Genomic DNA, 13,866 nt, shown 5'->3' with positions numbered 1-13,866 from the left:
CAAACAGCCAAGTCTTAAGTAGTGATCTGAGAACAAAACATTCCATGTACCTCATTACTATTTGCGAACCGACTATTGTCTGAAAAAGTTGAAGGTTAGATAATAAGCTTAGAATGAAGCATGAAACCAAAGGCACAAGCACATTGTCACCAATTCAGCACACTGAGGCTGTTCCTTAAATAATTTGCTGGAAAGGAATATTATTCAATGCATAAAAGCTGCCAAGACAGCAAGTGAATTAGATGATCTTATTGTAACTGCAACTCTGTTTATCATGGGTGTATCCTGTCACTTCACAGAGAGGCAATAAGATGGAGCAGAAGTGTCACTCAGTTTCCCTTTGACAAGAGCACTGCTAATATTCTCCATAACATAAAAACTCTCGTGAGACATATGGGAAAGGTATGTGATGACAGAGCTGTGCCACAGCATTCATCTTTATGAGTGAACTGTCCCATCCTCAGTGAAGATGAATGTCAGCAAAGATCAGCCAATGTGCATCACACAGATGCCTTGCAAATGTACCTTTCCTCTCACTGTCCTTCAGCTCACAGGTTGCTCTCAGTAAGAGCCCTTCCACAAAAGCAATGAAGGGCATCTTTGAGTTCCTTATATGACTCTTTTCCCCTATTTATGAATAACTTCTGGTGAAAGTCATTACATGAGGTAAAAAAAGTGCCTTCAAAAGTCCCTTCAAAAAGTGCCAGTTCCACCCCAGGATATCTGTGGCCAGAAGGAGTGGAAATGGAGTATTTTCCCTATACATAGGCAGCATGATATCAATCCCATCTCCTCCTATTCTCAGCCTAGGTCTGAGCAATCCCAAACATACTTTCTTCATATTTCCTCCCACTTACATCCTTTCATGACCTGCAATTTCTTTTATAATCATTAAAATAAAAATATTAGAGTTTCAGTACAGATGAAAGTACATATGTGTGTGATGTGCATTCTTGTATATACAAAAACATGTAAATAATGGTAATAAGCACTAAATAAGACAGGTCTCATCCTAGGTAGATATGTTGACATAGAATTCAATGTACAGTTAGAAAACACAGAATATTCCAAATCAATACAACTCCATTCTCACACATATTTTGAGCAGGAGTCTGATTGCAAGCCTAATTGTACAATCATGACTTAATCTCAGAAGTTAGCTGCTGTTTAATCACTGAACAATAACTGCCCTGTTAATGATATGACAAGTCACTGCTATGGTAGTCAGCATGTAGTTTGCCTAACCAGAAGTCCGTAGTCCCAGAAGCAAGAGGTTGCAAGCAAGCAAAGGGAAGCCACTGCACCAAAGTTCGTTAGCTCTTGAGGTAGAAGAGGTTAGGTGAATTAAGTTTAGTCATAAGAGTATTTGGAACACAATAAAATAGTTACTAAAATTGCTACAGACAGGAAACCAGGTTAAGAGGGGATAATCTGAGCCTTCAGACCTCCTGGCTCCACCCCCACCTCCTCCCCCAAAAAAAGGAGATACGACAATAGATATTTGGCACAACTTGGAATTTTTTTTGTGTCAATACACCTTTGAGGTTTTGCTAACTTTGGAAGGCAGCCTGCTATCATTGTTTGAGCTTATTGTCTCATCAAATCCACTTGTGAACACAGCCACCTCTGAACCTAACAGCAAAATTGTCAACAATTGTCAACAACACAATTTCCTACGAAGAGAAAGCCCATTATTTCACATCAGTTTCTAAAGCCAGCCTCATCACATGAGTTCCTGGAGGGAAGAATACCATTTAGAACAACCAGGAGAGTTCACCTCTGTCCTGAGAGCACTACTTACAGTGCTGGATAATTATCATTACTGTTAATTGCATTAACATCTTTCTGTTTTCTTGTATTTCCCTGCCTGTCTGCAATTGAGTAGCTCAAGCCCTGTGCTTCCACTACAAGGTTTAGAGGCAAGGATGAGACTTTCGGTTTGTTTACACAGTGCCTACTGCAGTACCAGGTGCCCACAGAGTACTGAGACATCAGAGCATTTTGGTGATGCAAATTGGCTAGTAGAAATCATGACAGGAAAAAAATAATGGAAGAACAAGAAAAAAATTAAACAGCAAAACTTGTCACTCAGGCACTCTCAGCCTCAGCTTTCAGGCTCTGTGAGGCAAGGCCAGGAGGAAATAAACACCAAACACTGCAGTATTTGGTTACTAACAACTTCACCCATAATGCTCTACCAGTTCATAAAATCATAGAATGGTAAGGGTTGGAAGGGACCTTTAGAGATCCATCCCCAACATGTGATCTCCTTTTCCTCTTCCTGCTTGCATCACCCCACTCTTCATCATTCCCAGACAGCCTACTCACAGACACTCAATCAAATAAATTTACTCACACCAGTAACTTCCCTACTTGTTCTATTTTGTCCCTCAACCTTCAACTCTGCACAGACTTTCTAATCCAAAACGTACCAGATATCTTAGTCCCAAAAATCCTTCCAATTGTCATCTTTAAACTAATTAGTGCTGTGGATAACATTTTGAAAGCCATGAGAAAATAAAAGAGGATTAATTCAGCCTACTCAAATCCCAAGCTCTGCACTTGGCTCCTTTGGCTGTAGTAACTAGAATGAATCAGAGGATCAGTTCTCTACATGGAAACAAGACACCCAAGTGAGAATGTTTCTCACATGAATCAACTTCCAGCTCAGATACAGTGAAAGATGAGACAGATCTAGTGCTTTTCTTATGAGGCTCTGACACACGGCAGAAACAGGCTAAAATGGGGAACTTGGATAAATATCAGCACTGAGCCTTTCAGTACTCCTTTACACACCACTGTTGCTTGGCTCCAGTAGAAAGACATAAGTTACCATAGGACAGAGAGCAAGGTTAATCCCTACTGTCTCTGCTACCAGTCTATGTGATCTATATGTAGAATTTGTGTTTCAGCTTTGCAGAGAAAGGTAGCTCATGAAAATACCAAGGTATAGAGATAGATTCACAAATAAATACATATATGTCTATTTCTACAGATACATTTATATAGTGTATATACATACACACACATATCCCAACATCTATATGTATATGCTAACCCTTTGTTTAGCTCCTTGGCCATCTCTTAGAAATGTCAGGGTATGCAAAAGAAAAACAATGATGCCTTAGAGCTTGTTTCTTCCTGGACAGGGGAAACAGCTACTACACTGTGGGTTAAGCTTCCTTGCATTCCTGGCTGCATCAGCAAGGTTTGAGCATTCCTCATTCCCTTTCCTCCTCATCCCTCCTAGAGAAGTGAATTCTGCACATGCCCTGTTTCTCCCCAGGAATCTAATACAGAGATCTCACTTGTAGCTGTTTTCTGGAGGTGGAAGCACATAACACATTGAACTAGCACCAATTTCAAGTCATTTGAGAGAGGTGGTACTGGTGGTCAAAGGTTAACAACATCAATACAGTTAACAGGAGGAGAACAGAGGGGAGGGCAAACCACAAATTATTCACCAAAAAAATGCACTTACTTGTAGTAGCAGATATCATGGCCTGCCCGAAGCCAGCAAGGCCTGCCCTGGAGAGCTTCCTTCACTGAGTACATAACCAGCTGCATGCCTACATAAAACAAGAGAGTTTCAAGTGACATGACTTCCCTGGCTGGAAAAGAGAGGGGTGGGGGGGGAGGGAATGGCTAAACAAGAAACATCATTATTTCATCTGTGCTTTCTCTGCAGATAGTTTGTGCAAAGTAAATACATTTCCCAAAGCCCTCTGCTTTGTTCTGATGTAGCTATGTCTGTACAAAAAAAGAACCTTCAGAAGAAATGAGCTGAATGGAGTTCATTAGAAAATAAATTATCCTACTGGCCCTTGCAAAAGAGGACTTCAAGCTGCACTGTTTAGAAATGGAGGAAGGAAAAGGAAAGAATAGGAATCAAAGTATCAACAAGATCAGTAATTTCATTACTCCAATATTTTATGCCTGGCTGCACCATTATTGAAAGCTTAATGCTACCACATCATTAGATATCCGCAGTGCATCCAGTACTGTACCTTCAGAAAGTAGCAAGCAAAACTAGAAGGTTTAAACTTGCCATTAGACCTAAATAATACCCATGTGTCATTAATGCTGATAACATTAACATTCATCTTTGTACTGTGTTATACCAGAAAATGACTTCTTTCTGACCTCCAAAATATTACCATCTCATGCCTCGAGGTACAAGGCTTTCTCTGATCTGAGCTGCATATACATTATGCACAGCTCCACAAAGCCAGCCCATCTGCAGGCAGTTTTTGTGTCAAATCCCTTTGCTCTACACAGCTGCCTGCTCTTTTACAGGTATGATAAGGAACCTGCCTTCACCAGCAAAGCTCTCTGTACCAGGATCTTTCTGGCGAGCTGCAGGTGGCTGGAGGGTGCAGAGCCAGCCTCTGCCCCAGGGTAGTACCAGCCAGCTCCAGTGAACCCAGCACAGCCACAGCTGAGCCCAGCAATGATGCTGGTGGAACTTTTGTGAAAGGGAAAAACACCCTTTCAAGAACGTATTGGTGTTGATAAGTTGCCCCCTCATCCCTCTCTCGGCCATTGTTGTGCTGGGAAGAGGTGATGCTTGAAAAAACATTAATACTGATATATTTCCATGAGTAGCTGTTCAGTTTCCACTCTTTCTCTGTTAAACTCTCCAGTGCTTCAAGAGCTAGCAAGTGTTCTGTCAGAAATGCCTTTCCAGCTCAACTTTGGCTGTGGTGTGGGGTACCACCTAAGTAGCCTACAGCTAGAAGTAACGTCTACCTTGCTGTTTCCTGAGCCAGCGCTGACACGTATGTACAAGAACAAATTCTGTGTTTGGTTCCTGGACACAGGCTACAGTGAGTTTCAAGAGATACGAATCTGCCCAGAGTCCTAGTTCATCAGACAAAGGATGTGGAGCCCATGATCTGCAGTGCTCTCACTATCCCATATGGCACCTCTTGCCCTCCCTTTGGACAAGAGCACCAAACTGCCTCAGAGTGATGGTTGATACCAGACTGACATCTCATTTTAATTGAAAAAAAAGACCCAAATCCCTTTCCCCCTTTCCCATGGAAACATTCCATTTTAGAAAGCACCCACAAATCAGGCTTCTGACAAAAATCCCATTATTTCCCACGGTAGAGTAAGTTAGTGGAAGGAGGGTAAAGGAGAGAGGAGGAGGCTTCACCTCCTGACTTGTTCTGCTCCTGGTCATAACTATTTCATTAAATATTATTTTTGCTGATTTGAAAGTTACACAATGTCATCTAACCAAGAGCAAAAGGGAGGGGAAAATCAAAACAGATCAGTGACCAGGACTTGGAAAGTATTGCCATCATGGCTGTTTGGCACTGAATCACAACTGGAAGCCTTTAGTATTCTAGCATGGATGTTAGCCCAGGAAAGTGCACAGGGAATGTAGCAAAAGAACAGCATCTCTTACAAAGTCTGTGTAAATATTATCCATGTGCTGCAAGGTGTACTGAGCATCATTCAGCCAAGCCACGTAAGCTAGAGTACCACTGCCCTCTCATAGCAGCAAAAGGAACCCACAGAAGAGTTGCTTTAACAGTCAGTCCCACATACATACCATATAAAGCAAGCCATGGCTCAGCCTCCCTCCTTACATCAGATGGTATTGCCACATTCTTTCTTCACAATGTATTTATCATTTCATGCTTGAACATGTGAGCCTTGTACAATTTCAGGTGCACACAATGAGATTATAAATGCTGACAATGGCCAACCAGAAAATAACAAGGAACTTCCCACCAATAATAGCCAGAATCTCTAGCTAGGAAGCTACTGGTGGCTGTATCGGGGGCTGTACTGGGGTTTACAGTAGGACCTTAATGTACTTCATTTTCAGGTTGCTACCAGACAAAGCACATTGAACTGTTCATTAATGCAGGGAAGTAGAATGAGATGACCAAAAACCCACTCATTTCCATTTGGAATCTATATGAATATTTGAACTCCTGCCCCTAGGGTTAAAGAACAAATGCCTTATAATTCATTATGCCACTCATCCATCCTGTTTCACAAATACAAGTGACAGGACATTCCAGTTCCTAGTGCTATTTATTTTAGGTACATTGATCCTGAGAGAGTTCTCCTAGTGATGTCAAAGGCTGTATCCACAGGGCTTCAGAGGAATGCAAAGTCTGATATTTGGGGCTTATTAAACATTCTGAGTCAGGTCTTGAGCTGGTGTAAATTAACACAGCTCCATGGAAACAAATAAAAAAAACAGCCTGTACCAGCTAAGAATTCAACCCACAGTCTCCACACAGAAGAAATAATTTCTCTTCTAAAATGGGCATGGAAAGCTAGGATTTGTAATGCCTATTTCTGAGCAATGCTGCCTTCTTGAACCACAGCTATGACAGGACCTCAAAGATGGCAAGGAAGATTGTTTTTTCTTCTGTCAATACCAGCAGAAGCCTCAGCAGGTCTGAAGGCAGAGGTGCCTTTCAGCATAAGCCTAAAGAGTCATGAATATTTGTTTGATGATTATCTACATTTATGTAAATATTAGAAAAGCTTTCCAATCCTATGCTGCTATGCAATTCCAACAAATTGTCTTTTTTTCTCCCCTCTGCCAAACCCAGTGCCATTCTTCCTTAGTTCTGGTCTCTAAACACAGAACAATGACTTTTCCTTTCTGCCCCAAATGCTCTCCCAAGACTCAATATTCAGCTTACTCCTCTGTCCTCTTGAAGACAGGGAAAAGTCCTTTGACAAGTCTAAAGCAGCTTTCAGGACATTTCAAGGCAGATAAGATTAAATTTACAGTCTCCTTTATAGACATGGAGAGTTCAAAACCTTTACAGCATTAGAAAGACGTTCTTGTGAACAGAAGACTACCCCAATTCCCCAAAGACTCATACCATAATTAAATTGGCTATTGAACTTCTCACAGTTGATAATGTTGAAGCGATAGGGAACAGCTAATTTCATGTCACTGACTGCAAAGTAGAACCACTGGTGGTGCTGGTTGCTGTTTGCATCTGCATTCAGAATTAAGTCATATTCAAACCTGTAAAGGAAGACCAGAAAAAGTGGTAGCCATGAACACCCCAGCAGTCTGCCACTGAACCTGCTGAGGACAGCAGGCTATATAATCAAATTCATTAATATCCAGTGAAAGTCAAAGCACAGCAGCACCCAAAGGCATCATTAAGCACTCACACTATGTTAGTCATGTCAAAATATTATGAGCTCTGTTTTCTCACTGTTACTTTCATGACACTGAAGTGTTTGAAGACACGATAAGCTCTGCATCATACAACCTGCTTCTCTGGCTGACCCTTTCCAAAACCAGGGGAGTTCCCCACCACATCATGCTCTGGCTGCAGCAGAAAGGCAGGCTGGGACACAGCCACAGCAGAAAGGCAGGCTGGGACACAGCCACAGCAGAAAGGCAGGCTGGGACACAGCCACTGCAGGGTACTTACTCATGCACTTGGATGGCTTTGCGAAGGTTTCCTGATTCAAACTTGGAGAAGAATGTCAGACAACCTGGAGCAGTTGGGCTTGAGTGACTGCAGTAAATCAAAGCAAGGGTACCTATAGCAGGTTACTTCAAAGGCATGCCTTCCTCAGCACCTTTTATACACTAAAATAGGGGTTTATAATTTCTTTATAAGTGAGACCCTGAGAAGTAGCAAGAGGTGAACAAATCTATAACCTTCCTTATCAATAGCAATATTCTTCTCTACTGTTGGTTAATGACTGTAAATCACATCTTTTTCTTTCCCAAGACACCCTTTCATCCCAATTTGTATTTACTTTATTCCACCTACTTTCCCCTCTAATTGATTCCCATTAGTTTATTAATTGCACAAGGCAACTTTATACAATTACTATTGTAATTGTATTTTCTCTTCTCTCATCTCTATAGTTTCCTTCTCCTAAAGCTTAGAAACCCTTAAATTTATCTTGAAAATAATCACAGCTTTATCCTAGCTCAAACTGTCCTTCATCTCTTTTTCTTCTAAATAATATTCTGAATCATTCATCCTTCCTCTGAATGCAATTTCTTCATATTTGGGACTTTCTCAATTGCCCTGTGCTACATTTGCTCAAAGACCACGATTACTAGCTGTAGTTGAGCACTTAAAGCAGTTCACAAGGCTGAATGCTTGTTTTCAGAGCCTTTTATAAGTCCTACACCTTTCAGGGCACATCTACAGCCTGTGCCACTGGCTGTACAGACTCTGAATTGCACTCTCCCTGGGAATCACTGCTTAAGTTTGCAAAGACTGCATCAGGATTCATAGAGTACCATTCCCTGCACTAGCCTTCATGCTTCTCTTCCAAATCACTACATGCAACACAGACATTTCCAGGGACACCACACATTTGCTTTGATTCAAAGATTTTCTTGTTCTGTCTACAAAGTTTTGAGGCTCTTTTGCTCCAGTGACTTCCCCTGAGCCAAGGAATCTACTTCTCGTATATATTTTTCCTGTTGGGTCCTTACCTTCTAAGTTATTCTATATCTTTATCAGAGCTGAACAAGCAAACTGAACTCACTACCTAACCCAGCACTAGCAGTACTCCTGGTTACAGTACTCAAGTTACCTACCTGGGCTCATCTAAATCAAAGACAGTTCTGCCTATCACATCACCAGGATGGATTAGACGACGAACATCATCTAATATTTTGTCCCTAGGAAAAGAAAGAAAAAGGCAAATTGTAATGACACTGTGAGAAATCTCTGCATAGGGTAATTTTGTAGGAGAAATATGAAGAGATATAGGAAATTCTTTTGAACAATTGGTAAGAAAGAGGTCTTTTATGTGCTAATTTCAGGTGAAATTCATTTGGGTTTTTTGTTTATTTGGGGTTTTTTTAATATTAGTTTTTCTTCCATGAGAAAACTCTTGTTGCATTCCCTTTTGGTTTAAACAGCTGATTCTGTAAAATTTTTCTCTACAATATTCTCTCAAGTTTGTTATTATCCACAATTCTTCCCAGTCAATGTCAGTCTCCCAAATGGCCAGCCTTGCCCTGTGAGGAAATATCTGTCATAACTTACAAACTTTCTAGTCTGTCTCATAGTGAATCTTGACTCTAAATCAAGCTAATTCTACTCATTATTAAACTGAAGTTCTCTGATCCCTAAAGATGATCAAATGTGGAACATCAGATTTTCTTCTTGACCTTTGTAGCAATCATGTTATGCCCTGAAGCATATGTGATTATTTTAGCTGTATGGTTACACATGTTATTAGAATCATAAATGCAAAGCTTTTAGAGCAACAGTGCAAGGAGAAGATGGTAGAGTGATTTTGCCTCTAAAGAAGATGTTTACTTTTATATTTGATACAGAAAGAATCATTATCTCTCTAGAGGTCAGAAATTAGTGGTCTTCACAAATGCCATTTGATTAGCATTGATCAACTGTAAAGTTTAGCTTCTCTGGTATCTGCTAATAATTCCCTAAGTCACTAAAAGAAATGTAAAGTCATTACACACAACCACATATAGAATTGACAAAACAGTAGTTGAAAGAGGAGCTTCCTCTCCCAGCACAGCTCTGAAATACAGCTCTCCCTTCCATCTGAATACATGAAATTACATCAGAAATGCAGCAGCCTCTAGCAGCGTGCCAGAGGGGAGATATGTTTATTTCTGCGTGTCACATGCCATGTATGCTGTCTTCTCCTAGTAGGATGGGAAGCAGGGAGGGAAAGCAGCTTACTTACCTCATCCACACTGCTGCTCTCTGGCTCATGACAGAGCTCCCAGAAGCAATTGTGCATGCTAGGGAAGGAGAAGATTTTGGAGGACCCCATAGAGCAGGCAGAGAAAAAGAGGCCCAGCAAGAAGGGACACAGCAGTAGGAGATTCCCAAGAACAAACTGACACAGGCACAGCTCCAAAAGGACAGAAAGGATTTTTCCTCAAAGAACCAAATGGGACCCAGTGTTGGAAGCACTAAAGAAGGCTGGATTAAGAGCAAGACTGAAGGCAAAAACACATATCCTAAAAGGACACAGAGTCTTCTCCATCTCTAAAATGAACTTATTCTCATTTGTGTTCTAACAAGGTCACAGATTCACAGCTTATTCTGGATCTTGGTCTGCTTAATTTAAAGAAAAGCCATCAGTTAATCTATGTCAGAGCTTTGATCAGTTTAGAGTCACGTCACGTTGATACATTTATCAATAACTAGTTTAATCAATAAGTATTTGGCATAAGTGATAAGGGAGTCTTTATGGATTCCCAGAAGCCACAGAAATCTCACCCCAGGGTCACCACTACTATCTTGATCTATGAGATAAAGAAAGCAACACTCAACTAGTTCACAGCTCATCCACTGAAACACAGAAAGTCCGTGTCAGAGATGGGAAATAGGCTTACTGATTCCTAATCCTGTCCAGAATACAGTTGAATACTCTTTTCCTTTCCTAAGGAGGAGAACCCCCAAAAAATGTTATCCTGCTGTTTGGCCTTGGAGTAAATCATTCAATCACCCCAAATTTGGCCTATAAAGTAAAACATTCGAAGAGTTTATGGTCAAAACACACACTAACTAGTTTTGAGTCTGAGAGTTCTCAATGTGGGAATTACATTAAAGCACAATCACCTTTGAACCCCATACTTGCGCTCCAACATGGGCTTGCTGTAAGGAGGTGGCTGGTGACCCCAGAAATCAGGGAATGCCAAGTCTTTGTAGTCTGGTATAGACTTAACACATTTTGCCCTGGCTGTGTAGAAGTGAGGGCTGTGGAATGGGATATCCCCTTGGTGTTTCTCCAGAAGATTTGCCACTACATCTGAGCTCTCCAGCATCCCTCCAGGATTAGTATTGGTTGAGGTCTCACATTCAGGGTGAAACACTTTCTTGTACCAAGCAGCATCTTCTGGGAGAGGATGCAAAGCAAGCACTTGTCTCCTGGTTGGATCTTCCTCATCCCAGAAATCTGTATCTTGGGCTGCTACTGCAATGTCTCTCTTTTCATCAGTTTGATCCCATCTGCATTTCTCCTCCTTTGTCCAGCTCTGCAGTGGGACTTGGAAATTCTTTTCCCCTGGATCTGGTTCCATCTCTGTGACACTTTGGTTTCTCCATCTGTAATTTGGATGTTTCACACAAGTAGCACTTGGAATGAAATTAGAGGGAGTAGAGGAAAGACTCTCAGTTCTGTCTTGGAAGCTCTTTTCTTCCTCAGGCTCTGATTCAAGCTCCTTTAAATTTAAAAAGCAGAAGAAATGAAAAGAAACTAAAGACATATTGTATCTTCTTCCAGGAGAAACCTTTCAAGGAAGAATGATAAAATATTTACATATCTCCCAAAACTGCACTCATCCAATGAGACAGACAGACTAGAATCAGCCCATTGACCACCTGCCAGAATTTTTCTATTCACAAAGCTGTTTCAACAGTAGTCCTCAAACTAAAACGATCAGATTGAGTCATCTGTGTGGGTCATCTCCAACCAAAACTGATTGTTCCAACACATTAGGGAGGATAATTTGCAAGGCATTTTTTGTAATATAAATGTTGCAGCAGTGTAAAGGAGGACAATCTGTCATGCAAAACTCCACCCCTGCCTTCATGCAGGAGTATAAATTTAATCACATTTGAGTACTTATGGTCATAATAAATGTCACAGCATTGTGTGTACAGGAGATATATTAAGCCAGTGATCCTTCCCAGATTCCTATTTGAATCATGGTTTTCACATCTCCTAATTTCCAAGACTTGTAGTAAGTGAAATGCTCCAACTCATGTCCGAAACTGCAACAAATTGCAACAGAACAATGATTTGAACTGTGCAGTTCAACAGCAGTGCAATCTTCTCCACCTCTTCCTTCAAAACATTGGTTGACAGTATTTATTTTCCACATCTCATTCTGATCTCGATATTGCTGAATACAATACAAAAATACAAATTACCATGTGACAGATTTCTCGTGTGGCAGTTGATTCAATAGTGCTAAGTTAATCCATGCCCAGCCAAATATGCACAAAATAACATCACTCCCTTTCTATCACTCGATTCACATCAATAAACTGTAGCAAGAAGTCTTAATCTTTACTTTTTCTGGACCCATAAGACATGTAGGATTCCTTTTGTAATAGTCTTGTCTAAATATCTCCTGTCAGTACTCTCTATCATGTATTTCTCAAACTCTTGAATATTCACAAATAAAGGAAGCCACACTGTGGTAGTACCTGAATATTATGGGAAAGTTCTGGACACATTGCTTCATATTGTCCAAGTTCTTCCTCTGGCCGGTCAAGCACTGGCCTTGACCTCAATTTGTTCACATCTGTTTCTAAGTCATAATCCTATGGAAGCAGAATTAGAAAAACATGTGTATTAAACATGTCAAAGATGACTGTTAAAGTAATATTCTGCAGAACATAGTTGATTTCTAATGACATCACAGTCATTCAATGAGTCTTATAACTGGTCTTCTCATAGTCATGAAAGCCATTACAGTCATTTTAGGGAATGAAAAACAGAATGAAAGAGGAAAGACCAAAAAAAGGGGGGGAAATTTATGTTTTGATATTTGAGTACCTAAGTAGACATACTTTGAAAAGATGGATTCAAAAAAGCATAAAGACTGAAACTTGAACCTTTTTATAAAGACCTCATCCTGGGAGGTTTCAAAACAAGGGATACCAACAGCTATCTTAATATATCAACCATTCCCTTGCTTGCGTTGTGTAAACCGGTAGGCAGAGATCCTAAAGATGTGGTTGATAATATTCTGATCAAGAGAAACAATCAAATAAATGTTTATTTAGCAAGAAATTTCTCAAAGTGTATTTAAGGCAAAACTGTCCTCACGGGTCACCAGCAAAATTGGAAAACTTGACAGTTCTGTCTTTGATTTAGGCAACCACATGGTTTCTCTGAGTGCCTACCAATCAAACTGACATTCATATTATTGAACTTGCATGCAACAATTGCTCATATTTTATTTTTATCTCTCAGTACTGGTCATAAAAGTCTGAAACCCTTGCCCAATCCATTCTCTACACTCTCCATTTTTCTGGATATTTTCATATGGAAAAAAGCTTTTATATCTCAGCCATCAGCATATCAGGAACAAGGACCATATCTGAAACTTTCACAAAGGCAACTGTGCATTGTTGTGCAACCTCCTCAATATCAGATATGAGAACCACAACTGAACCATGTCAAGCATTCAGTCACTGCAAAAGAGACCAGGAAAATATGAGGCAAGAGGGAAGGATGGAGACTGGGCAGTGGTGACTGGACATTACACTACAGCCTTATTCAAATCTATCAACATGTTATTAGTAAGTATGCCTCATCAAATGCCAGAGAAGTTATTTGCTCCTGATATTAGGAAAAATTTCTTCCCCAAAAGGTTTGTTAAGCATTGGAACAGGCTGCCTAGGGAAGTGGCTGAGTCACCATCCTTTCAAGTATTTAAAAGGTGTGTAGATGTGGTGCTTAGAGACATGGTTTAGTGGTGGATGTGGCAGTACTATGTTGATGGTTGGATTCAATCTTAAAGGTCTTTTCCAACCTAAGTGATTACACAATCCTATGGTAAATCGACTAACTTCTGTTATCAAAACAAAAAGTTGTCTGAATGCAAAAGTGTCCTTGTCGTTTCAAACCCTGAGTCGTGCTTGTATTGCAAAACAGCCTAAACTGCTGCTTGGGACTAGTTGAAAAAGCAATGAAGAACTGCACAGAGGTCAGTTTATGAGGTTAGTTTAAAAGGATTTGCCAGTAACAGCAAAACGGTGCATAAGCAGCTTCAAATTTGCAGAAGATTTGGACTGAGAAGGGTAGACGGTGGGTGTAATGATTTGGATTTTCATAGAACTGTCAGAACAGTTGCTGATGGAAGTGTAGAGCCAAGTTTCAGTTTGGTTGGTATTACTAGTATGC

At 40.4% G+C, this 13,866-nt stretch overlaps 1 protein-coding gene across 1 annotated transcript in view; it reads right to left on the bottom strand.

The window, feature by feature from the left end:
* AGBL1 (AGBL carboxypeptidase 1) overlaps positions 1-13,866 on the bottom strand; it is a 272,145-nt gene that overhangs the window by 211,639 nt on the left and 46,640 nt on the right. The window contains exons 10-15 of the mRNA XM_061999859.1: positions 12,162-12,278; positions 10,569-11,170; positions 8,561-8,644; positions 7,428-7,514; positions 6,861-7,009; positions 3,482-3,569 (exon numbers count right to left, since the gene is read on the bottom strand). Coding sequence (XP_061855843.1) covers positions 3,482-3,569; positions 6,861-7,009; positions 7,428-7,514; positions 8,561-8,644; positions 10,569-11,170; positions 12,162-12,278 — 1,127 coding nt within the window. The remainder of the gene's footprint in view (positions 1-3,481; positions 3,570-6,860; positions 7,010-7,427; positions 7,515-8,560; positions 8,645-10,568; positions 11,171-12,161; positions 12,279-13,866) is intronic.

Source organism: Colius striatus, chromosome 7, assembly GCF_028858725.1.
Source record: "Colius striatus isolate bColStr4 chromosome 7, bColStr4.1.hap1, whole genome shotgun sequence".
Classification (NCBI taxonomy): domain Eukaryota; kingdom Metazoa; phylum Chordata; class Aves; order Coliiformes; family Coliidae; genus Colius; species Colius striatus.
Note: the sequence above shows the minus strand (reverse complement) of the source record. Positions and strands in the feature narration are given on the sequence as shown.